At 43.6% G+C, this 26,324-nt stretch overlaps 1 protein-coding gene across 7 annotated transcripts in view; it reads right to left on the bottom strand.

The window, feature by feature from the left end:
- Positions 1-26,324, bottom strand: part of ppfia2 (PTPRF interacting protein alpha 2) — a gene marked incomplete at both ends in the record, with an annotated part of 127,496 nt that overhangs the window by 5,487 nt on the left and 95,685 nt on the right. For 4 of the 7 annotated variants that reach the window (XM_079236009.1, XM_079236008.1, XM_079236006.1 and 1 more), the window contains 17 exons: positions 1,549-1,749; positions 2,577-2,658; positions 5,709-5,799; positions 6,489-6,670; positions 7,179-7,309; positions 7,400-7,429; positions 9,004-9,244; positions 10,356-10,573; positions 11,346-11,478; positions 13,146-13,237; positions 13,581-13,643; positions 13,736-13,867; positions 14,578-14,661; positions 15,338-15,472; positions 17,534-17,680; positions 19,288-19,509; positions 23,299-23,409. In XM_079236009.1, coding sequence (XP_079092135.1) covers positions 1,549-1,749; positions 2,577-2,658; positions 5,709-5,799; positions 6,489-6,670; positions 7,179-7,309; positions 7,400-7,429; positions 9,004-9,244; positions 10,356-10,573; positions 11,346-11,478; positions 13,146-13,237; positions 13,581-13,643; positions 13,736-13,867; positions 14,578-14,661; positions 15,338-15,472; positions 17,534-17,680; positions 19,288-19,509; positions 23,299-23,409 — 2,295 coding nt within the window. Of the gene's footprint in view, positions 1-1,548; positions 1,750-2,576; positions 2,659-5,708; positions 5,800-6,488; positions 6,671-7,178; positions 7,310-7,399; positions 7,430-9,003; positions 9,245-10,355; positions 10,574-11,345; positions 11,479-13,130; positions 13,238-13,580; positions 13,644-13,735; positions 13,868-14,577; positions 14,662-15,106; positions 15,194-15,337; positions 15,473-17,533; positions 17,681-19,275; positions 19,510-23,298; positions 23,410-26,324 lie in introns of all 7 variants that reach the window. The other 3 variants (XM_079236004.1, XM_079236007.1, XM_079236005.1) reach the window with 3 other exon arrangements.

The raw sequence follows: 26,324 nt of genomic DNA on the forward strand, positions 1-26,324 counted from the left end.
CATACAGTACAAATAACACACAGCTAACCATGCACGACGAGGAAGAACAAATAAATTAGTTCCATTGACACCAACAGAGACACAAACACCACATTACTCATCCCTCTCCGTCTATATTCTACTAGTAAAGGGCCAGTTCATGCGGTGAGTAGTCAATGGGGATTATTTCTATTGGTAGAAAGCAGTTACAATCAAAACTGTTGACAGTGCGCCGTGTTTTAATGAGGCAGGAATCTCACTAGTCACTTTTTTGGGGGGGGGTTTGTGTGAATCGACCCTTTATTCTGGAGCAACAGTAGTTCTGCATTGACAGCGAGGCACATGGCGGCTAACGATGGGAGCACTTCCTCAACCACATGTTGAGGGGGCTCCTGTTTGCAATAGCGACACGTTCTTTTTCACCTCTGGCATTTTCTGCTCCACATAGCCCACATTCACAAGGCCAATTAACCCCGTCTGTTAAAGGTGGGTGGCTTTTAAATGCAACAAGGAGGCTGAGGGCCCTTCACAGGTTGGGGGTGGGGGGTGTTTGTGATCGGACGCGTGGCGTTGAGTGCTCCGCGTAATGAACGTTTTATGAGGTTTGGAAGTGGAGCTAAGTGGTCGATGAGAGGGGTGAGGTAAAGGGGGAACATGGGTGAGAGCGTAAAAGAGTGCCGCCGGTGGCGTTTTACGACGGGGGGAAGACGGAGAGAGTGCAAGAGCTCACGGGTTACGACTACTGCATGCGGCGCACATCATCACAACGTCTCACGCCGGCGTGATGCGTATTGTCTGCGACGTTTGTGCACGTGTACCTTCAGCATGACGCCGAGTTAGCTATTGGAGGCCGCATGCTAATTACCATGTGGAATAACTGGAGAGCTAGCTTACAGTACACACAGGAGCGGTGTTCCACAAAACAAGGCCATCACCGACTCCCACCGCAATACTGACTTACTTATGATGAAGACCGTCTGATTATAAATGTGCTGGCCGTGTTCATCATGTTGACTGTTGTCGTTTGCCAACGCGCGCGGCGCTCATGTCTGGAGGCGTTGTGCATGAACGCAGAGGAGACGATCAGGGATACGGACATTTGTCAGAGCTGATCATGGACGCGGACATTATTTTTACTAAAGTAATTCAAGCTAATAAACGGGACAGGAGTGAGAGGAGTGTTAGTGCTCTGGCTTTCAATTCAAGAGAGAGAAAAAAGACTAGAAACAGCTGGTCATGCTGTAAAATCTTTTAAATAATACCCACCTATCAAACACCAAATTGTAATTCTTTGGTTTTATTTGCTGACTTTTTGTGGTTGTGTTATTCAGATTTTTTACATTCCAGTCTTTGTGCTAAGCTAACAGGCTGCTGCTTATTCCAGCAGCTATTTAAGTGTCTCTGATCTTATCTGATCTTCATTTTCAGTAAGAAATGGGTGTCGTTTCTAAACTAATTTAGATATTATTATTATTCCATCATCTTCTTCTTGATCAGCTCAACAAATGCTCGTACGACTGAGCTTCCCAGCCTGCGGCCACGTTCCCATATTTTTCCGGTCCAACTCACGGTTCTGGAGGTGGGCGGTGCCGAGGGGCTTGTGAGGGAGACCATCTCCTGGATGGCCAGGCGCAGTTTGAGGCGGTGCAGAGGGTTACTGATGCCGATCTCCCTCTGGATCTCGGTGTCGGAGAGGGCCGACATGATGGCGCCGCTCTTCACGTTGGCGCGGCACGCCGCCACGTACCAGGCCGGCATTCCCAACCACAGCTTTAGGAAAGGAGAGGAGAGGAGACAAGCGAGAGAACGGCATGAATGTTTGGCTGGATTGAAAGCAGTAGGAGCTCTTGGACATGATGTGGTTTATTTGATAAAAACGATTGATTTCATTTCACCAAAATATAAAGAAGTACTTTTTTTGCGTCAAAGGATTTGCAATCTGGCAAAGAATACAATGCGTAACAGTAGCACAACATTCTGCCTTAGCAGCAGCTCAATAACTATCAATAACTGGAACATTGAGGTCTGGTGGAGTCATGAGCTGGCTGGTGGCTGTAGGTCATCCACTGAACATCAGGGGGCAGTAGAGTTTCCACAGTTTGATCTTTTTCTACTCTGTAGTCCAACGTGTTAGTTAGTCCAAAAATATGAGGCAAGGGAACCTATTTACTACAACAATACAGTTTAAAGGTATTGATGTTACTATTGGTTACTACTATTAAAACTGATTTTTGAAATCACCCATAATGGATCCAAGCAAACTAACAATATCAAAACAGGTTGCAATTAACATATATTAAATGGCTCATTTAATCAAGTCAAAGATGTGTAACAGTGAATATTTGATATCAAACTTCCCATGACATTCATGCATGGTAAACCCGAAAGTAAATGGGACTCCATTTAGTCTAAATTCTGTGCAATATTCTGCACGTTATTTAAAGACACACATAGTTAACTGTGAGGTAAACGGAGGCCAAGTCAACAGGAAGCTTCTGAGCAGGAGAAGCACAGCTCTTCAGTCTTCACATGCACCTTCGGTACCTTGCAGGTAAGTTTATTTGCAATCAAAATCCCCAAACTAAAAGTCTTCTTACCTCCAGCCAGGCTACAACCGTTGGGCCGTCCCACTGGGCGAAAGGTAAGCCCTTTCTCCTGGCCTCCTCCAGCAGCTCGTGCCTGGGGGCGGGGACAGAGGAGACCTGGTGTGAACACATGGACTTCACATCACAAGCAACACACATTTCCTCACGCCGATGCAACACCACACCCGTATAAGCTCTCTCACACGCTCACTCCTGCACACAGCTTTTCACAAATCCCTGCAGTCACAGTGTAATTTATGTGTGTGTGTGTGAACAGGAGTGTGTGCGCGTGTGTGTGTGCAAATACATGAGGGGAGAGCACTCAAACATATTTTTATCTCAGTGTTGTAACGGCCGCGTTTTATCATTCATCTCTGTGCTGCCGGAGAGCGCACAATGGTGGCTACGCTCGCAGAGACACACACATTCACTGCTACGAGGACCAGCCCTGGTCAATATATTGATATAATATTGATAATGAGACTATTGTCTTAGATCGTAACATGGCACAAGTGTTTGATTTTCTCCATGTAGTCCAGCCCTCTCGTTCTGCACGTGCTCTCTGAGTGCAGATACAACAACACACTGATCCCCCTGGGATGCACTGAGCTGCAGGGAACACTACATTGCTCATCGAAGCACAATTGCCCCGACTGATCCCAGTTCAGCCACTCCCAGTATATTCTGCAGAGAGAGCTCGTTCACTGATACTTTTGTGGATGCAGTTTTTTGAATCGCGCAGCAGGGTTATTTTAAAAAGCATCGTTTCATCACAGTGTCTGGGCTGCGGTCCATGTTTAAAATTTTTTTGGGCCGAGTGGCATTTTGTTTTGCCTCGGTCGCCGGTGCCGACTCCCTCAGAGCGTTGTGAATTGCGCCTCGTCGACAAAAGAGCAGCGAACAGACGCTGCTGGTCTATTCGGAGGCTTTTGCACGGAGCACCGAGTTATCTGCGCTGTGCCCGAATCCTCCCACACTTGGGCGAGACACGGAAGAACTTACAAACAGCCCCCCCCAAAAAAAAGCCCGACACACAGGACTCACACCCACACGGCAGAAACAACGCTTATTCTATTCGGTGAAGACATTTCATGACAACAACGCTTTCCCTGAGTGCGGTGTCAAAAAAAGAACTTGACAAATGGAAAGAGTTTTGCTTATCAATAACCATGAGGGACATGCAGCGCTCGGAGCGTTGAAGGCCTCAGTACAGTGAAAGGGCGCTTAAACACAGCATACATGGCACGGATACAATGTGTTGGTCCAAACACAACCAGGTACAATCACTGTCTCATCTATCCCAGCACATGATCGCTCATGTTTTTTTTGTTTTACGTATGGAGAAATACAGCCACTGAACATAGCTGGGGAAAGGGAAGTAAGGAAACAGTTATGATAAATCATACAAACAAAAAGAACATTTCCCATAACCAGATATTACAGCTGGTTATTTCACACAAATAGATCGAGAGACACATATAAAAAGGAGAGGAAGACATTCCGGGGTTTGAAAATTGGGCCCCAGTTTTAGCGGCGGCACATTCTCTGTCCAGCCAGGGATGCAGCTGCCACACAACTGTAAAAAGGGGGGAAGAAACGTCTTCAGATGGTAAATGAACAAAAAAGAAAGAAAGAAAGAGCGCAATGGCGTCGTTAACAGCCACGAGGGATAGAGAAGACACGTATAGATAGATGAGAGACGTCAGCGTTTGGCACTGGTCATTTTCGGGAGAGGACGCATGGGGCGGACAGACGGGAGAGATGGCAGACGGGGGCAAAAATGGCTGAGACAGTGGTCATATCCAGGAGGTCAGTTATACATCCTCACAACTTACCCGCTTTGTTAGAGTCAGAGGATGATGAGAGGGAGAGGAAGGGTAAGAGAGGAGAGAATCAGAGAGCAAAGAAGAGAGAGAGAGAGCGACGGGGAGACAAAAGTACACAAATGTTAATGACTTAATCGGCAGTTAACGCTACGGCTCTAAACAAAAACACACACACACGCACACACACACATATATACATACATATATATATCTCACGATGGAGGACATTCGTTTACAGGAGCATCTGTAGACCAGTCAAAGAATGAATACATCTTCTACAATGCAGTCCTGACCACATCTCGTGCAGCAGAGGGAATGAGAAATGCACTGAAACACAGCAAGACCCTCTGCATGGCCTCACATTCAGATGCTCAGTTACATTCAGGTACTCTGTCGTCGCCTCTCGAGGAAAAACAAAACAAAAAGAAGAGGAATCGGAAAACTGCACACCGACAATGAGAACCACGGCGGTATTGATCGATCAAGATGCTGAAATGGAAATAGTGCAGGCAGAATCAGAATGGCATGCGGTGTGGAGGAGGCGCCAAGATGCAAGGTGGCTGCGGGGGGGTGTGGCCTTAATCCCCGGACACCGCTATGAAGAAGTCAGTGCAGTGGAGGGAAAAACAACACATTTGTCAACGCACAACAAACGACACTCTCTATCGACTACATGGGAGGCAAAGTTATTGGTCGTGACAACTCGATGTGCACTTCGAGCAAATGACATTCATCATTTGGCATTGGGCATGGCAAATGCACACACACACACATACACACTCATACATTCTGCAGAAAGATTTGATTTGCGAGGGGAGGGTTTCCCTCTTTTCCTGCAGGGCAGAGAAAACCTGACCGCGGGTGTAATCTATGCGTAGTGGGTTTGGGAAAGCCATCTATAGCTTCCAAAATTGACAAAGCAGCTTTGTGAGATTAATTGGGTTTTCTGCCCGGATCAATAGTCTGACTTTGGCTCCGGGTCTGAATACAGGGAGGCCGATCTCTGCGCCCCCGGATGCTGATCCAGCTTCTGCTTTCAATCGATCACTGTGGGATGTTTCGGTGTTGCATAAAGAGCATCCTGTGCTTTCGCAGAGGGAGAGGGCTGGAAGGTAATGGCCTGTCTGTGTGTCAAAGGTCAGATTGGACTGTATACTGTGATGTAGCGGTGAAAGGTCTAAAAGCATAAAGCGAGAAGACTTCCATAAACAACGCTTCTCTTTATAATGAGGCCATTAGTGTGCGTGGGCTGCGGATAGGAACTATTTGGACGTCTGCGTTTGGCGACTTAGTGATGGTTCTTTTGGACAAAGCTTACTTCTTTTTCAACCGGCGGTCCTTCTCGGCCTGAGTTCCCAGCTTGCCCGTCCCCATTTCCTGGCCCGCCATGTCTGGGTCCATCATGGTCGCTGAGAGAAGAGGAATGAGTGAATACAGTCTGAAGTATGATATGAAATAAATAAATACTAAAACTGTTAAGAGCTATTTTTGCCTCCGATTAATATTATATGAATATTAGAATATAATAATAGTATTTATTTGTATAGCCCATTTCATACAGTCTATGCAGATCAAAGAGCTGTACATTTAAAAATAAATCAAAGTAGTAGGAAGAAAGCATGCATTTTAAGTGTAATTTAAAGAATTTTAACAGACGAATAAGAGCCGAAAATTATAAAATAAAAAATAAAAATATGTGACGTAGATGAATATAGATGTATTGGAAAACAAAATTGTATTTTCAGTGTTTTTTTTACAATATTAATCAAATACTCATCATACAATAACACATCTGTTGCATTATTAAATTGCTAAGCTGCTCTGCTTTGGTATACAATGCCATTACAATATTTCTTTTAAATACAAAATTTGATACAATTAACCCAATGCCGTTCACCACTGACATCACAGATATGATGCATTAAGTTTGTCTGATTCTGATGCAGGTGACTATTGTGCAGTAATACCACCCTGACATCTCTACCCTGACAACGACACACATCTGGGATGTCGGTACAAACTAGTCCATCAAACGAAGTATGAAGTGAGGCATCATCCTCTTGCATCAGTATTGTTGAAACAAGTCTCCAGGGCTCACCTTGTGGATCTAACATGACATGTCTGTGTGCCATATGTGCCATCCTGCCCTTCTCCTTCTTGCCAAAAAGCCGTCCGATGGAGGATTTGATGCCCTTCTTCTTCGGCTGCTTGTGGAGCGAGTCCTGGCTGCTGGCTACACTGCTCAGTGCGCTGGCCTCCGCCTCCAGAGACGACACGATCCTGAGGACGCAAACACGAGTAAAGCTTCCAGGTGCATTTCACTTTCAGTTTTTTTTAGATTTTCATTAGCAATCTTGTGAAAAATAGGCAGTTCCTAGTACATATGTGTACATCAATGTGTATTTCCAGCTCACTTCTTTTCCCTGTGCAGTATCCTCAAAGTATTTGCTGCTTTCCCCAACTGCACTTTTTAAGCTCATTCATCCACGCCATCTTCTGAAGACTCATCTAATATAGCTGCTACTGCCGGGACCCAGATTATCTCGAGTGCGCTGAGAAATTATGCACGGCAAAATTGCTGCGAAATTGGAAACTTCGAAATAAACCGTCTCATTTCCGTCCAAAAGCCAAAACAGGCGGCGCTAACTGTACCAGTACATCAAGCTCACATCTTACAAGGAATAAGATCATTTACATCCAAGATAGAGAAGCACATACACTAAAAACAAATCCTCTAATCAGAAGTAGTCCAAACATTCAACACAGAAACGACTCCACCGACACTTACCCTCGTGCGTCATTGTGCGAGGAGGCGGGCAGTGTGTGTGTCATTCGGACGCTGCGTGGCGTTGCGGGGGGCGACGTCTCACACTTGATGGTGGCCTTGTCCTCGCGGCCGTCCTCGTCCACCGCCGCGATCTGAGGGGACGCCGGCACAGAAAGGTGCGGTTAGACGCGAGTAAATCACGCATCTATAGCGACCGTATCATCACATGACACCGTGTGTACCTTTCTCCTGTGTTTCCTCAGATCACTGGGCTGTTGGGCAGAGAAAACAATTGTCAATATCCACGTGTTAAAGCAGGGACAACAAACATTTCCATTCTGGTGATAAATGAAAGACTATTGGCTCATTTGTTGTATCATCAGACACCATTAGATGCTTATGAGCCTTTGCCCAATATCAGATCATCACCTCACAGATCAATACAGGCGAGGGATTGGTAAACAGGTCATTTGACCGATCAATAAAATCAAAGCCTCTTGGACAATTTCTATTTCATCAGTGTCAAAAACAATCTCCTTGGTGGTGCACATCTGGAGTGTTTCAGCCTCCAGTCAGCGTGGAGAGAACTGAGCTGTAAAACATATTACTTGCTATTCTTGGAGGAACTGCAAGCCATCCCCCGATTTCTGACATCTGGGTTGCACGATGACAGCTGACAGAGCCAGAGAGTTTCTGTCACCACTTTCTCTGCACGCTAACACCATGCAGGGAGCCTTAAAACATTCATATATACGGCTTAACATGCAGAGAGACTCGGGGGCGGAACAGCTGGCTCACCTTTAGGTCCTGTGCACAGTACGGTTCAGTGTTTACACTGACCATCCATCCGCCAGCCAATGCGACGCATAAGCTGCTGTGGACATTCGGCCGCCTTTGCACAAGAGCGCGAGAAATATTCTACACTTACTTATAAAAGTGGCACAATCTCTAAAAATAAACTCCTGAAACCGAGACGCTCAGACTTTTACTAAAACCCAAAAGTTTCTGTGTGATGCGAGGAAATCAAATCCCTTCTGGCCTAAAAGACATTTCTGGCCCGTCAATCACGGCCCCGCAGACTGAAATCGGAAACAGACGGTCGCTTTTGCAATTTGGCGCCTCGTAGAAAAACATGTCACATTTCACACGAGCTGCTGCTCTTGTAATGAGACGGGTCATCAGTCATTTCATCAGTGGGATCTCTCAGACACAACTTGCCTGCATGAGTTTGAACCCGGTGGCATAAGACATCTTGATGCTGCGTTCTGGCGTTACAAAAACTAGCGTACCGCTGGACGTGATGCTAAAGGTCACAATATATAATGAGCGTGGTCAGTTCCATCCCCAGTCTGCCCATAGTCTGCATGTTGAAGTGTCCTTGAGAAAGACACTCAACCCACAATTGCTCCCTGGGCGCTTAACAGCAGCCCACTGCTCCTTAGGATGGGTTAAATGCAGAGACCAAATTTCATGTAAATATGTAATATGACGAACGGATACGAATAAAAAATAAAAATTCGGCTGACCAATTTCATCTTGCATGAGATGTTTTGTGCTCTGGGGTTAAAGAGCTCAGGTTGTGTCTCTTCAGTGAACTCCAATGAAGACCTGCCAGTTATTATGTTAATAGTTTCATCAACAACCCATGGAAGTAAGAAAGGCTTCTTTTTAATCAAAGCTCTCCTCCAGAAATCTGTCGAGAGACAAATGTGAATATCTATTTTGAAGGAAACAATAGCTGCTTCTCTAGCGGTTAGCGAGAGGGTCATTCTGTGGATGTGACCTCCTGTACTGACGCTTCCAGGGAGAGCGGGAGACGTGGCCTCCATGCAGTCAAGCAACTTACCAGCGTCATGACCCCCATGCGCTCCATATCGCGGGCCGGGCTTCGAGGATCAAGTTTGGGGGTGGAGCGTCCGCTGGGCGGGGAGGAGGAGGTCAAGGAGGAGGCGGTGGCCGAGGCGGTGATGGAGGCCCCGTGGTGGTGCATTCGAGCCAGGTTGAGGCCCTCGAGGCTGACGCTGGCCACCCGGTTCTCAATCTCCTCGGCCCGCAGCTCCGTCGACTCCTTCTCTTCCTGGATCAGCCTTGGGAGAGGCGGAGGGAGGACACGAGGGGAAAAGTCAGCAGGAAGTATGCGTCTTCAAGTCACATTGTCATAAAGAGTTTGCAATAAAGAGCTTATATACAGTACAGTGACGTATCAGTGATCATTTCCAGCTTGACTGAAAGATATGGACTCTTTATATCAGCATTTAATCTTATCTTTGGAGGTGGATTTCAGGAGATTTACCGAATAAATCCCATTAAATTAGGCAAACTAATTAAAGGCCAAAGTGAGAAGATAAAAAAGACTTAAAGTCAGATCATAAATTGTGCCCATACACCGGGTTTAACTTTGTAATTAGCCGAGAACTCGACTCTTTGTATTCATGATCTTTATCCGCCATCAGATGTAGATGAACTCTTCCTGAAGGAAATGTGACACTGTGTCTATTGACAGGGATGTAAATTAGAAAAGACCAAAAGCCACAAAAAAAAAGCCCTTGAAATTAAGAACTAAGTGGAGTTGCGCCCGGGGTTATGAATACATATCAGCACACGATAATTACAGCATTAACAAGCAGGAGGCAGATCCCATTTCCTGCAACATTTAGCATAAGAGGAAAGTGTTTGGCTCTTAGGCAGGAAGAGCGACCTGCAGACGTGCTGAAAGAACAACGATACGGCCGTGTGAGCATCACAATTCAGTCAAGCCATATTGTAGGATATTTAGAGGAAATTATGAGCATGAACATTTTGATAAAAAAGGGCAGATGGGTGGATTATGCTGCAGGTTTGGTTTGAAAAGCTTCTCTGTGATCTGTTTTCTGCTTCTTACAGCGATGAATAGAAACTCAATTGGGTGGAAATGTAATATTGGGTGGAATTTCCATAACAAGTCACGAATAAGGTACATTCCTAAAAAAGGAAACGGGGCTTAATCCAACAGCAGGACCCTTAAATCAGAAAAGTAATCTGCAAAACGGAATAAAAAAGCAAAGCTTTCCAGGACAAGATCTTAAAAACATTTTAAGCGCTGACTTTGTTAAAAGTACAATTGATAAGGAACACAATAAGTACAGGAAGCAAATCAATACATGTGGGAATCTGGCCCTTTTCATATATATATATTGAATACTGCAGCGTGTCAGGTACCGAATCTCCTTGTTGATGGCGTCCAGCTGCTCCTGCAGCATCATGGCCAGAGTTTGTGCGTCAGAGTGGCCGCCGGGCGAGAGCATGTCCATGGAGCTGAACATCGTTTCCCGGTCGTCGTCATCGATGTCGGACATCTCCGTGTCGCTCTCGAAGTGGTGGCCTCCCAGAACCCCGAGCTGCTGCGAGCGCCATTCGTGCTCCCCCAGCGACTTCGCCTGCACACCGAGACGGGGACAGAATATGAAGAGCAGTATCTATAAATTCATATTTAATACATGTTTTTACAGATAATTACCGTAACATTTTCTCTCATGTAATGAGAATTCTCATGAGGAGGTGATGCAGTCCCTATACACTCGTACCTTATCACTTTTCTCAAAATAATTGGAGGTGACAAATGCACCCAAATTTAACTAACTAAATGCCCTCTTAATCTTTAATACCTTCTTAGTTGTAGAGAGCACACATAATGATCCACTAAAATAACGTATATTCCCTTGGCGAGTTTATCGTCTCCCTTAAACCTTACATTAAATTAAAAATGGGACACCATTTACCATTGGAACCATGTATTTGTTGTAATATGAATTTAATCCTGTTAGAGGATAGTCTGGACTCCTCCCCTTCTGGCGCATAATACAATATATATGTTACTTTAAAGAGCGATGATACGGGCTGATTAAATTATTGAAACCGATCTTTCACAAGTCTTAACTTGCCTTTATCTCTCCCCGTGTTTGCTCTTAATACTATGATCCAGTTTAAAGTGCCTTAATAAATATCGAACATAATGTAGGATTTAGGATTCTCGAGGCAATAAAAACACAAGATGCTAATCGGATTTTAGCATCCTCACCAAAGGTTAATTATACGGGCTGTGCCAATTTCTAACTGTTTAGAAGTAGCCGAGCTAAAAGTAGAAACAGAAGCGTTTTACTATTAAGGCGCAGACAGATCGAAGGCAGACTAATAAAGACTGTGGCTCACCTTGGTTTCATGCAGACCCATTCGACCTCTCCGTGGTCGCCGGATGACCTTGGCTGAACGGTAGTGGTCCGACTGGGTTTCAGCCAGAGATCCCATCGAGAATCGCAGCTCAGTCGACGTGTCCAGATGAGACCTGAGAAACAACTTTGAATGAGTAATGTTACGCCTCAAGTTTCCTAAAGTGTGCCTCCACTAAAATATCTTGAAGATAGACAGCATCTCTTACACAAAGACTTTGCCTGAGCTATGAAGGAGACTAAAAATATGGAGTTTAATCAGTCTCTTCATAAAAACATTTTGAATGCACAAAGAAGTAGTTATTATTGTCAATAGATTCAAAAAAACAAATCGCAACAGATATACAGTATATATAAAAGTATTTGCAATTTTCATCAAAAACATATTTGGGTGTTACATTCCTGCACTTAGAAACTAATTTAAAAAAAAAGTAAAGTTATAAATGCTTGCTATGTTAGCGATGTGGCATTTAACACTAGCGTTAGCTCACAAGTTAGCTATATAATGCTAACAGACAATCTAGGATAATTAGCTAGCTAGCCATATTATGATTCTAATAACGTTCGACAACATAACCATCGGTATGTTTTGCATTATATACTTTGTGTGTGCATTGAACATATTGAAGTGGACAGGCACAAGTACAACAGGAAATACCTTTGTGAATCCTGTGAGCATTCAATATTGACTCCATATTCAAAGTATGAGACACAACAAAAATGATATGGTAATGTTGACAGTAATGCAGAGAGTAAACCAATCAAATCTTGTGTTTGGGTACCTCAAGCGTACCTAATAGTCACAATGATGTGGTGTTAAGTTTACTTCTTGAAGGACCAGCGTTCATTATGCATGCCTCTATGGCTGCAAATTGTTTGTCTATGGAGGAGATTAAGGCTGCTGCAGTCAACACATCAGAACTGTAATATTAGAACTTCATGCAGCATAAAAAGGAAGCCAGAAAACATCCAAGAATAAATATGAAGAGTTCAGAGGTACTAGTGTATCTAACAATAGTGCAGAGCAAATTGTTTCATCGGTGAAGGTAAAAATACCAGGACTGCTACTGGAGAGAGACTATCTATCTATCTGCTTTCCAATATTGCATGTGCATCCTGTTACGTACCCCCGAACTCCAGTGAATTAAAATAGAATTTAGTTTGGACCCATATCTGAGAAACATCAGACTGATTCAAACGGTCTTTGTACGTATTGGTTGTCAATTTAACGGCTAAATCATGCATAATGTGTTGCAGATTGTCCTGTGGCAGTACATATGTGCTGCTGATGCTAATCCACTGAAACCTATTGACTGTTCACTAAACCCCTCCCCTTAAAGCCACTGACCAAACACCCCTTTCACAACATTTCTGCTTTTAAATTCAACAAATGGAAACTGTGTTTTCAACTAACTCAGTGAGCTAACGCTACAGCTACATTTCAGCTAGCAAAACCACCGATAGCCGCCTAGAAATGAGTGGACAGTTTTTTGTCTACTTTTGTCAATCAGGGACCCATTGTTTCAAAGATAACACAAAAAAAGAAGAAGAAAAAGTGTATAGAGTTGTACATGTGACCCCTTATCATTGTAAACTGCATACGTGCCATGCAATAACAAAACGTTGGGAAAAGTTCAGTGGAGCGTTTCAGGATCCGGTGGTCCAAAGTCATACATGGCTTCAGTGTTAAAACATTACAGGCCAGCAAAAAACTCATATAAGTCAAACCTTAATACACACCCACACACACCCCTCCCCCCCCCCACACACACAGCCATCGTACCGTGACAAGGTGGGTTCTGTGAGGGAGCCTGCCCTCAATCTGAATTGGTCCAGCTCTGATCTCAGTTTGTCGATCTCCTCCGCCAGATGTGTCTGCACGAAACGATTTGACAAGACGTCATCACAGGGCGGTGAATCACACGGTGGTCGTAACGGAGCATGTCGACTGAGAGCCTTTGGGGTTAATAATCCTCATATTGCTGTGTACTATCTGACATCGTGACACTTTCTAGTGCTTTCCATACTGCTTGTGGAATTCATCTCATTATCTTTCCCCATGATTATTCAACTGCAGCGTTTTATGAATATAAAATATTGCCCAAAACTAACCTCATTATTCCTCTATTTAAAATGCACTTATTAAAGCAACCTCATGTAAAATGTAGGAGATCAAAGAAAAAGACGTGGTCATCATTCATTGATCTCTGCGACCTACTTTTTCGTGGATTGAATCTTCGTACTGTTTCCTGTAACCTTCAGAGTCTTGGATTAACATATTCTGCAAAGAGAAGAGGGGGGGGTCAGAGGTGAGAAGATCCACCTCCTCTTGACATTCAGTGGACAGAACGGATATCGACAGCCGGCTTCTACCTTCTCCTCCAGAGCCGCCATCCTCTCCTTCAGGTGGAGCTGAAGCCGCTCGTTGGACTCCGTGAGGAGCCGGTCCACCGTGTCCGAGAGTCGCTTGTTGTGCTCCTCGTTCATCTTCTCTCTCTGTCGAGCCTGAAGGGGTTAAAGTACACGATTGAAGAGTTATTTCTATAGACTCTATAAAATGTGTCCGTAACCCTTTTGACCCCTGAGAGCCAAGCAATGTTTACCCCTTATGAATAATCACTTGCATAAGTCTACCAGTTGAGGCAATGATTTTTTTTTTTTTAAAGGCCAGAAATAGCCATGTAATTAGCAATAAAAAACATAGTAAAGTCTGAAAAATGATAGGGATGGTACTAAGGAAGCAAGGAATGTCTGGTCTTGGTGTGTATGATGAAGCGTAAAGCTGGTATTTTCTGTTTTAGCAACATTTTGTACATGATGAAATCCCTCAATTCCAACAAGCCGTTCTGGACTGCATCTTGGTTGGATCAATAATAATTAATGGCGTCACATTTTTCCCAATTCAAGGTTCAAATCAGGTTAACATCCTGCTCGATTGTGCAAATAGCAGGAAAAACCTACTTCCTGAGGTTGCAATTATACATCATACACTTTTCTCTCTACTTGAAGATGCTAATGCGATATCTCGTAAGTCGTACATTGTGGCAGCATTTCACAAACCGTTCCATCACCGTAGTGTGTGAAACATTGATTTAGTCCAGTGTCGGCGCTGATAACTCAGACGATGCGTCATCGGTCGGCTCAAGCTGTCATGCTCATGCAGCAGTGGCCGCCAGGTTAGCGTCGCCTGGCACGACGCCCCTGCGGTGACTCACCCGTAGCAGCTCCTGGTTCTTCTCCTCCAGCTGGCATTCCAAGTGCCTCATCCGCTCCTCAATGCTCCCGTGACGCTCCTCCGCCTACGGACGGATCACAGCACAGACAGGAGAGAAAAAAAGAAGGGGCGCGATGATCGCCGTGCTTGACAGCCTGACGGGCAAACAAAGAAAAAGCAGTGGCGACGACACAAGCCAAAGCCTCTACCCCAAAATCAAAGATGGATGTCTATTGCATTTAAGCGTAACAGGAGAGAGAGAGAGAGCTGGTTGAGACAGAACAGAGAAGCGACGAGGAGAGGGATGGAGAACAATGCCACCAAAGGACAGAATGAAAAGAGGAAGAGAGCTCCTCCAGCGCTGCCAAGTATGAGCTCCAGCCAGAAGTGCCATGCAGCTGTCCCATGGTGGTCCAACAGCCAGAGCAGAATCCCAGTAAACACGCTCGCCACAAAACACTCATAAGATAAATGAATGAAATCTGCTCTCTACAGGAATTGGCAGTAGCTGTGAAGGCCTGTGGGACTACCTTCCTAAGAATGGAGTTCATGTCTTGGAGTTTAGCTTCCATAACAAAGTGATAATCATCGGGGGAGGAAGAGGAGCTGGAGTCAGACTATGTGGCCGAGGGAGAGGAGAGGGACATGTTGAAACGTCATGACATGACACCACGGGCACACTTACACACAGGTATAGAAACACATCTACAGACGAGGGCATCTGTGGGAATGTGTGTATGTGTGTGTGTGTGTGTTCCTACCTTGGTGAGGGCTGCTATCCTCTGGGCCAGTTCAGCTTCTACCTCCGGCAGCGTCTCCGCCTTCCTCATGGTCTGCTGGAGCTTCTGCTCTGCAAGCTCCAGCCTCTCCTGGAGCTGCCTGTTCTTCTCCTCCATCTGTGCACACACACACACACACACACACACACACACACACACACACACACACACACACACACACACACACATCAGAGGTAGGAAGTCATTCAGAAGAGGAGCTTTAAACTTGGTATGAAACAGACACAATTTAATACTGATGAACCAGGACTGAGCGGGGCAGTCTGTCAGGCCCTGCTGCAGTAAAATGAGAAGTTTTCTAAAGGGAATCTAATGCTTGGAAACATTATGGATTTTGTCCACAGGGACCGCCAAAATCAACACAAAATCCTTCGTTGTGGAGCAAAAGCCAAATCAAATTAGTGCAGATCAAAAAACAGAGAGGTGAACTTAGGTGAAGTAAGTGAAGGAATGGTGCCTAAGGATGATGGTTAACAGGATGTGTCTTTTCTCCCCTCGTCTGGCATATAATAATATATAAAAACCGCCTGTGAATGTGAATCATGTTGCTGTCAACAGAGCATCATCGCCTGGTAGGAAATAGAACGACAGATATCTGTAGTACTACTCAACCCTTCTTCCAAATAGCACCATAACAGAGTCAGAATAGCAGCTCTGTACTCGCCAACAGTGACAGTAGCAACTTTCACACAGCAGATACCGGTAATTGCCCTGATTAGGCATTCAGATACATTCTAATAAATGGAAATCAAACCCAGCGTTCAGTGCCGCTGTCACCGAGTGACTTGTATTTCCTCATTGCGTGTCAAGACTTCTATCCCCGCCATCCTCGGGGTTCTGATCAGTTTTGAGACTCTTTTTTTGGGGGGGGGGGGGGGGGGTCTGTCTTGGCAGCCTTTGCCATCGGCGACAGATGCTCTGCTCCCCAAAGCATCGGGCCTGGCAGCTCAATAAGCAATAATTAGACTGGAGAGGGCCAGGGCCGCGCTGCGTTGTGTGTGTCCGTGATATTTTCTGTCTTTACTCGTATCACCCGACAGCCACTGGTGTCTGAGACGACACTGGGGACGTGTGACAGCGTGTGTCCCCGGGTCCCTTTCCATCCATCTATTTAGTTTTTTTTTTTTGCCTTTTTGCTCGAAATTCCTTCTCATTCCTTCTGTAGCGATGGCCAAGCCTACATCCTGCTCGGAACAACTCATCTTCAAACAACAGCGGCCAAACCCAACGGTTCAGCTTCTGGCACAACAACAAGTAACTCATTACACTGCCAGAGAGGAAGTGGGTTTGAAGTGGGGGTTTCACTTAAACCCAAAGGCTCTCAAGGTTATTTCTGTACGTTCCGAGGGCTGTGTATTTTGCAGAGTGGTCTCTTTGTCAACTTGGTGCTCATGGTTGATTGTGTACCAGCAGAAAGGTACTTGACTTGCAACAGCATTTAATTCGTTAGGAATACGCTTTCTTGCAGAGAGTTAGATGTGCAGATTGTCCGCAATGTAAATATGTAGCTAGAGCCAGCAGCCAGTTAGCTGAGCTCAAATTGCTTGGCATCTGAGCAACTTTCTTGACAACAAAGCCAAAGGACGCTCGTGTGTCTCGTGGTGTCAGCCCAGGATAACTTCTGCTCACATTAGTGTCTCTCCCTCCAGAGATCAGCTGCTGCTTAAAGCCTGTGCACAGGAAAATGCCACTCAGTCGTCTATGGCATGGCAATTTATCTAATTGGCTGCAAAGAATCAGCAAAAGGAGAATACATTTGTATCATTGCTTTGTTGTATTGTTCAGCGTTACATAAGTTATGAAAATGACTTTCAGCCGTGCGCATGTGCTTAAAGTAAACATTTAAGTAAAACCATCTAAATCCCTTCCCCCGGTGGTAATTTCCTCTGACCTTATTTGACACAATGTCAAGAGGTTTTCTCATTGCCGAACCTCTGCGGATCGTCTCTAAGGGCTTTGTTATCCGACGGGAAGCATCTCTCTAACAACCAGCTGCACATGCACGCTCAATTATTTTCTGAATCCCAAAAATGTTCAGCTCTGAAAGGTCCATTTCAGCAGCCACCTGGACTCTCAATGTGACACAAAAATGATAAGAATCTTGATAATCTCTCGGGGGTTGACGATCCCGCGCAAACCCGCTCCGTGCGTTGTACAGACCTGTCTGAGGAACGCCTCCTTGTTGGCCAACTCGTTCTCCAGTTTGTCGTTGATGTCGTGCACCGAGGTGGACTCTCGCTGGGCGCTCAGGTAGCGTTTCTCCAGAGTTACGATCCGCTCCTCCATGTCCTCTTTCTGACACATGGCCTGCAAGCAGACCCACATAGTCAGAGCAATCAGAGCATGGCAGAAAATAAATGATGAGAGCATTCATACACTATTTGGGCAATTTTTTTGGAGTTTTTTTTAAGAGAGGGCAACATGCTTCTTAGTCTTCAATTTCCGCTTCATATTGTCACTTGCAGCTCTAACTCACAGGAGGCTTAATTGAAAAAAAATGCCCCATAATTTCATCACAGCATGTTATTATTATAAATACTTCTGTAATAAATAATTTTGTTGTATGACAGGACCAGGGTATAATCACCAGACACAAGCCAAATACTAAATAAGACAACAGCTTCATAAAGTACAATCACACAGCTGTGATCTTGTATCTCACACACAAGGTTCCACGGCAGCATTATCTCTGAGAGCTCATTTCCTTTCCTGCGAGGGGATTTGCTGCAGATACAAACCCATGCAAGCAACATGTAGGTTTCAAAACCACACAGAAAGGTGTTCCCTGGGAGAGCCGAATAATCTGCTGCTCTCAGAGGAGGCACAGTGGGGTAATAACGCCGAGTCGGCCCGATAAATCCATGTTTGCCATCGGCCGTAATCACTGCCTCTGCCTGCATCGTTAGCAATCAATAGCAATACCAGCCGAGGGCTACGGAGGGCGGGGGAGGGGGGTTATCTTATATTCATATCCAGTCCACTTCACTGGCATCCACCTCCACAGACGTATACTGAATTGGCTTATGATTGGGCTCCTTGATTGCCAAAGTATGACACAAACAGTCTCATTTCTCCAGGAAAGTGGCATTTAACTGGCTGGTTTGAAGCTTTACACGTCGCCACTTTAGCTTGAAAAGGTGTTTAAGAACCAAACAGAGGCAGATGCAGAAACAGCTGCTTGTTTTTCTTGGATTTTCTTTTTTTAATCTTAAGTATTCGTGTGTGTCCTTGAGACTTGTTTACGTATCCTACTGGGGTCTGTTTGTTTTTCTGTTATATTTGTATGATTCACTTGCTTGCGTTGTTATAAAAACAGACAAAAGCATTAAAAAAAACTTTCTATGATACCCATATCTATTATGCACAATAAACATACTTATGTTAAAATCTGCTTATAGCACTGTATACTTATAGTTATGAGCACACATGCATCTTCATAAACAATGACCACTTAGAGTAACTTATAATGCATTTATTAAGAGATTATAATCTATTACAACTACAGGAGTTATAATACAGTAATCCTTGCAAAACAAAAGTTGACCCATAAGTCATTATAAATTGCTTCATAATGTCTTTTGATTATTATCATAAAGCATGATTAATAATTAGTATGAGTGTTTGCAAATACTGCATTATAGACATGGGCGTAATAGACAGTGCTACCAGAAATGTGTGCTTTAAAGAAGCCGTGTGCCTTTAATTCTGTTTGCATGTGTTTGTGTGTGTGAGAAATACATAGTCATAAAGAGGGAGTGTGAGAGTTTATGCTAATAGAAGCTTTTTTTAAACCACTGCTGGCTCTCTTTGATGTCTCTGTTGCAAATGTGTGAGTATGCCTGTTCCCAGTGTGTGTGTGTGTGTGTGTGTGTGTGTGTGTGTGTGTGTGTGTGTGTCTGTGTGTGCTCTGTAACCTCTTTGATGTCCCTCTGGTACTTGTTGTTCATCTCCTCTGACTTGATGAGGTCCTTCCGGGCCGTCTCCAGCTCCTGCTCCACCTCGGAGACCCGGGAGGAGAGGGAGGACATGCGCTCCTTCATCTGGGCCAGCTCGTAGTTCTGCTTCTCCAGCAGGTCCTGCAGCTCCACCACCTGGCTCGCCTCATGGGCCGACTCCAGAGAGCCGTTGGACAGACGCTGGAGGAGAGAGGAGGAAAAGAACGGGGCATCAACTTCAGCTTCAGTTCGATAGCATCATTCCCTTTGGGGGATGTGGCTTTGAAACGCTACAGTCCTGGATTCAAAATGTGTTCATCGTGGCGACGCTGTTGCCTTTTTTGTTTGGTGTCTTGAAGGCACCATTGGGTTTAGGACACTTACAGCGCATTAATAAATCAAATCAACAATCTAGCAGCTTTAAACACACATTACTGCCCAGATTCCGCTTTTAGAAAATGTGTTTTCACCCCACGGGGAGTGAAACAAAAAAGTAATCGCAAACACCAAATGCTAGAGATTATAAATCTGACTGCAGGATGCAGGAAAATAGAAACGTGAGCATTGAACAGGAAACAGGTGAACACGACTAATTTGTGATTTGCCCCGGCTTCCTGTGTTGAAGTGGGTCTGGAGAAATCAGTGTCTCTGCCACTTCAGACACCATTTCTTCTTTGGAGAGTTACACACATTAGCACTCTGGTAAATTCAAGTTCAGGAGTTCAAGGCTTTCGGCTCTTCCCCTGCTTTGATTTTTGGCGACAAAGAATGATTGAGAAGCACTCCAAAAAAATTGCTTTGACACTTGCATCAGTAATATGATTAGGTTTCGCTGAGTTCTGACTCCGCGGGTCTCTGCATGAGGTAGATTAATGAGGAGGATGCCAGTGAGAACTTACTTGAGCCCAGAAAACAACTTTATTATCGCTGCTAAAGAGCAGCGGCTCCTCTGACGGCGCTGAATGCCACTTTTACACAACACAGCGTCCTCTTTATTCAAATGTGATTATTGTAAATCAGGTGGAAGTGAGGATTGAGGACAAGCGATCTCTTCTCATTCTCCGTGTCTCTCTGCTGTATCGGGCCCAGCTGCTCGTCCTCGGACATCCATCTGCGAGGACTAACCTCATTGGGCCTCTCCGCCTGCTGCCTGTGATCAATGATTCACCCGAGCAGCGAGCAAGACCCACTAAATCACACCGCTGATGTTAACACTGCCGCTCTCATGAAAAGGACCAACTTTAAGGATTTAGCTCTACAATGCTAAATGTCCGTCCCACACATGATACATATTCAGAGAGCGTTTACATGTGCTCTCTTTTTATTTATTCATCTGAGATTAGACAAAGTTGTGTGTCCACATGAGCAGATACATTTTAAGAGTTTGTTTACCCAAATTACAAAACACATTGTGTCCCTATAGCAGAGTTTTCTTTCCCCATGCCCTGGTCTTAGATATCATCCTCGACTGCAACACCAATATAGCGGTTGTGAGTACATAAAGATATAACTACTTTCCTTCAAGTCCCTACTGATTTGTTCACAGTGGGACAGAACGCCCAATATGGGTATTAAGTATTATAAGTATTTACAATTTTTCAAAGTGAGACAACTCTCAAATGTCTCAATTTAATGCAAGCTATACAATATCATTCATACAGTACGCGCTTGAGTGCAAGTATACAATTGTGGAATGCAACGCTGAAATCTGAGATGGATTTCTCAAAAATAATAATAAAACGTACTGTTCTTCTGTGCAATTCTAAAAGGTACCAATACTCCACTTGAGTACGACCATTTTATGCTCATACTTCCTATTTTACAGCTATATTTACTAGTTTATTGTGAAGTATTTTTTATTCCACATAAATCATCACTCCCTTTTCTTGATGTGATTTTGCGTTACCAACCATTTACAAATACTTTGAGAACGTAATGCCTTGTACACACCAAATCATTTCAATTACACTATATACACACACACTCCCCAAAAGAAATTCACCCCATTCTCATTTTTGTCCGTTTTTTTGCAGCAAAGTTGCTTGCTTTCCTACCTCAAATTAGTTTGATTTATCCATCTTTCCATCTCCTCAAAGACTCTTTTTTTTCATTTATTGTTTTACAAAAGTAAAAGGTAACCCAGGAGTATATCAGTAAATCTGTTCTCTAGGGTTGATGGGTAAAGAACCTAAACCAGGACTGGATGTTTACTGGATGAAACATTCAAAGCGGGTGAAGCAAAAGGCCTCATCTGTCAGCCTGCATTAGCTGCTTATCAGGCAGCTCCAGGTCTCCGCTCCAGGTTTGAGAGCTCGACGGGTCAATATGCGCTTCAAGAGCGGCACTTTCTTCCCTCCCTCCCTCCTCACCTCCTCCCCTCCTCCCTCACCCCCTCGCTGACCTCTCTCCACCTGTCACATTAATGACAACCAAAGGACACGTGAGAATCCACCAGAGAGGGCTGTGCTGGAGGAAGACGTGTGTTTTGCAGATCAGGGTTGTCGTCCCCTTTGACGGCAGCCGCTGCCACGCCCGTCAGTCCCAGTGACACTTAACAGTCCTCGCTCTCACCGAAACACGTTTCAACACACACGTTCAACTCCGTTTGCGAGCATATTAACACATCCAAACACAAACCGTTCATTTTCACTCTTTTTTTTATCTTCACGAAACAGAGCAGACGACAGCCTTCTCCTCATTAGCCTCATCCCTCGGCACAGCACACCCTTCGTCTTCTTACTCCCACCCCCACTCCTCTTCCTCCAGCACACCGGTCGAGTAATAGCGTCTCCATCGATCTACCCAGCTATCCTGTAAGGATGCAGATGCCGCTGTCTGCATGCTAAAAGGATTTCGGAAAGTCTGCTTTGGGATTTGGAGTCGATGGTTTTTGGGCTCTGATGCAAGAGTGTCTGTTTTGTAAACGTGGGAGCAGGTACACCTCTTAGTCTTTAAATTAATAATCAGAGGGGGGATTTGCATTAATCTATGCAGGTCCACGTGTGCTGCTGCATAATGGGAGAGGCTGAGGTCGCAGCGAGAGCTCTGATTTGACTGTGGGTCACCTTCAGAACAGCAGCCGATCTAAATGTATGAAAGCGTACATCATTAATAACGCTGTACTGACGATTAACAAATCAGCAGGAACTCCACGTGCAGGAATTATTTGTGCACTAGCACCAAACTGTGATTTTGACATTGAGGGCATTTCAAGATGATAAATGGCAGCCCAGATCTATGCCTAAATATGTGCATGTTTAATATATAAAGCTCCGCTGCATCCTGGTCCATAGCGAGTGAGGATACAGAGACTGTGTCCTCTTAATTGGACAGAATTACCCACATTATGCTGCTTGTATATGTTTTACTGTATTAATAAATACTATCTCATTGCGAGACTTTACGCATTTTCATTGTTTTCCTATGTTAAGAAACAATAACTGAGTCTGTTTTACAGATGCATAATGTAGTTTCAAACATCATTTTGAATTCAATATGAAGCTGGGAAATGTATTGGCAGATTTCACTTTTTTAGGGAATATTTAGCATTGTTTCTATTTTTTTTTTTTTTCATTTCTGTATGCAGTGTGGTGAGCTTTTTAAGTCAGATTCTGAATCTTAAGCCCTCTCTTGGTTGAATGGTTCCCAGAGTTTGTGGCATCATACACATTCTTTTAGATTATTGTGCAGATTAATTTAGAATTATTGCATTTGTTTTGTACGTTTTATTAATTTATTATTATTACAATAATAGTGGAGTCATTTGATTTGTTGACTTAAATGTCCATATAACAATTCAATACTGATAAAAAAAAAAGATTCTATACTTTTGGCCTCAAATACATGTTTTTAATATTTCTATAGCAACATTTCTACATTGTTTCTGACCGTGTTTTTGTACGTTTTAAACAGTTTTTTGGTTTAAGGTTTGACCATCTCCTACATGTTGACATATATTAAACGCTTGTTAGCTAAAGATGCTATCCTCACCTTGCCATGGACCTTCTGTTGAGCTTCACTGCCGTCCAGTAAGTCCTCTCCTCCGTCTCCGGAAGCCACTTTTCTCTGAATGTGAGCATTTTGTTCCCTTAAGGCCACGATCTGCAGGACGGCAACAAGCGCACAGATAGTGTCAGAATGCCTGCACATACAAACAGTTGATTTTGAAGGTTAAGAGCGCTGAGATAAACAAAAAAAACAAGATAAGACGGTTTTAATATTGAATATTGCATTTCCTTAAATGCGGCTTTGGTTCTTCCTCAACAGACAGCATGTGATTATCGCTCTCCTCCCGATGGGGAAGAGGAAGCCAGAAAGTCTCCTGTACTACGGCTGCTACTTGTCTCTCATAAACAAAGTCAAATGTCGCCATGTTGAAAAGCGGCTGGTGAATTCTTCTTGTGGCAAAAATGTAGCTGCAGTCTTGATTCATATTTAATGAGCGCTGCCTAGTTTGACAGTTGGATGGGTGTTCACCAGCAGTGATTGACAGCTGCGTTAGAGACTCCTCGGATCTGATTGGTGGTTGAATTATGCAAAAGCCACTAGGAGCACTAAAAGGAGGCAGAGTAGAGAGATGTTTTTTTCTCACTGATTATCTGTCATATTTCTTGCTGCTTTTGCAGCTTTAAGTTTTATTTTAATACTTTTGGCCACCCTTTCTATTGATTATGATATGATTGTACAGACCGAAAAAAAAAGCCAGAGGGCTGGGTCCAACCTGTGGTCGTAGAACCCCTTGCTACGGCCACGAGGCCCACCAAAAACAAGGCGGGTCCAAAAAAAAAACTTTAATTCTGGTCGGTCAAAGTTGATCTAAAAGTCTGTCCGTTAAAATGTGATGGATGTTTTAAACAGACAGCTATGAACCCCCCTGTTCAGCGTTACGATTATGTAATATTTCTATGGCCAAAACAACATTTATGACCCAAGTTCATCACATGTCGTCATACGTAAACAGAAAACAGTCCAGTGAACCCTGCCAGGACCTTTTAAAACACACAAACACTTATTCCACCCTTGTTCTCTGCACCAGCCATGAAACAACAACCAAAGACAACAGTACAAGAGCAGTGCTGTTAGCATGATGTGATTAAAGAAGCGTCATGCTGGTTCGACTCTATGACTATTCAGAAGCTTTGGAAATGCTCTAATCTCTCAATAACCTGGGACTCTCAAATCTGCATGTAAATCCTTTTTTGTTCATTTTTTTGTGTGTGGGTGATTTCATTTCCCAAGCAGTCTGGAGTGTGCGTTTGCTATTCGATGCATCACAATATAATCTAAAGTGCGCATACAGTTTGCATCTAAATGAGTTGACAATACTGGAAGGTCATCTTTGTGTTCGTGACAAATAAATCAGGATGTGGGAAGTGAGAGAAAATTGCATTTTTCTCACCAATAGATATTCGCTGTGAATGAAACAGTGGAGGAAAAACAAGCGTGTGGATAAAACAAACGATCTCAAGTGACCTTGACACGATCCGGTTTAAACTCAAAACCCAGCCTGTCCTCTGCGACATGGAAGTGAGAGTCAGCTGAAGTCAGGATTTGTTAAAAGTGGGGACAGAGGGCAGTGGAAGATGATTCCCCGCCTCAGACACAACAAATGGCGAGCGGAGTGCTGCAGATGCAGCTCTGGCATTAAAAAAAAAAAAAAAAAAAAAAGGAGAAGTTTGACATGTAAAATGAACATGGCGCCTATTATTTTCTTTTTGATGTTTGATCTAGCTCTCATCAAAGGCAAAGACATCTGACGGAGATGGAGAAGTGCACAGCATCGTGAATTCCTTATCTCTCTTTTGCACTTCAGTGTTGGGTGAAGAGGACGAAGAGGACGAGGCAATGTGACGAAGGCCACATTGGACAGATGCGAGAAGGAGTGAAGCGAGGCTCTGTGGAGGAAGTGGGCTCCGAAAGTATAAAAGATTGATTTTGTCAAGGTGAGAGCCGGGGTCATGCACGGTTCTGGTGCAATAAGCATAAATTACAATCAATCACAAATGCATGGCACAAACAGGTGTGCACACACAAGCCCTGAAAGCAAAGAAATACAAAATAAGAATACAAGGCCTATATTGTTTGTGCCTGTGATACCTTGGGACTCTTGTAAAGGATATGAGAGCTACCACGCGGGATTAGAACAGGCAGAAAAAAATAATAACTTTACTCCGATAAAGTCTTGGATCTTTCCTCGACTTGACTGGTCCCAAGGCAGACCTCCTTTATGTTATTAAGCCATGTTCTATTATTGAGTTTTAAAAGTGTTGTTTTCCGAAAAGAAGTGAAACAATTCATTCGATTTGTCTCAAGGGTCTTAAATGAACATTTCCAGCGACCAGTTTTGTTTATTTCACATGAATGATTTCTGGCTCTGCTGTTTTCTGCTCTTCTCACTTGTTTGAGTTGGCTGGGAAACAGGTGATGTCACAAATGTCTGGGCACCAATCAGGATGTAGCGGTGTTTTAATAGAATTTTAAGACAGTTAAAATTGTTGTTTGCTCACGGTGAGGGGACGCTGTCAATCAAACTGAGTTGCAGAGCATTTAAAGAGATTATTTCATTATGAATATATTAATGTTATAAATTAATATTTCATTTAGGAAATCAAATGACTTTGATGACATGAAGTTTGTGTTTTAAAAAAGGTAAAGGCATGAGGAAGGGGCCGTGTGTCTCTGGATTGTCTCGTTGCTGATGTTTGATATATTATTATATTATTAAGATAATTAGTTATGTGTACATGTGATGAACAATAAGTTAATTATTTAAATTATTAAAGTAATTGAAAAAGTTAGGACCTTATACTCTATGTATTTTACTTCTGCTTACTCTTTCTGAACATATAATATTTATGTAGTTCATTTAGAATTTGATGTTCATTCGTTTTATTATTACATGTTGGAAAAATAAAATAGCTGTTCATCATCTTCATATTATTATTATTATTATTATTATTATTATTGTATCCATCTCTAACCAAGATGAAACTATAAGTGCAAAATACTTGTTTAGC

Source organism: Taurulus bubalis (assembly GCF_910589615.1).
Source record: "Taurulus bubalis genome assembly, chromosome: 20".
Lineage (NCBI taxonomy): Eukaryota > Metazoa > Chordata > Actinopteri > Perciformes > Cottidae > Taurulus > Taurulus bubalis.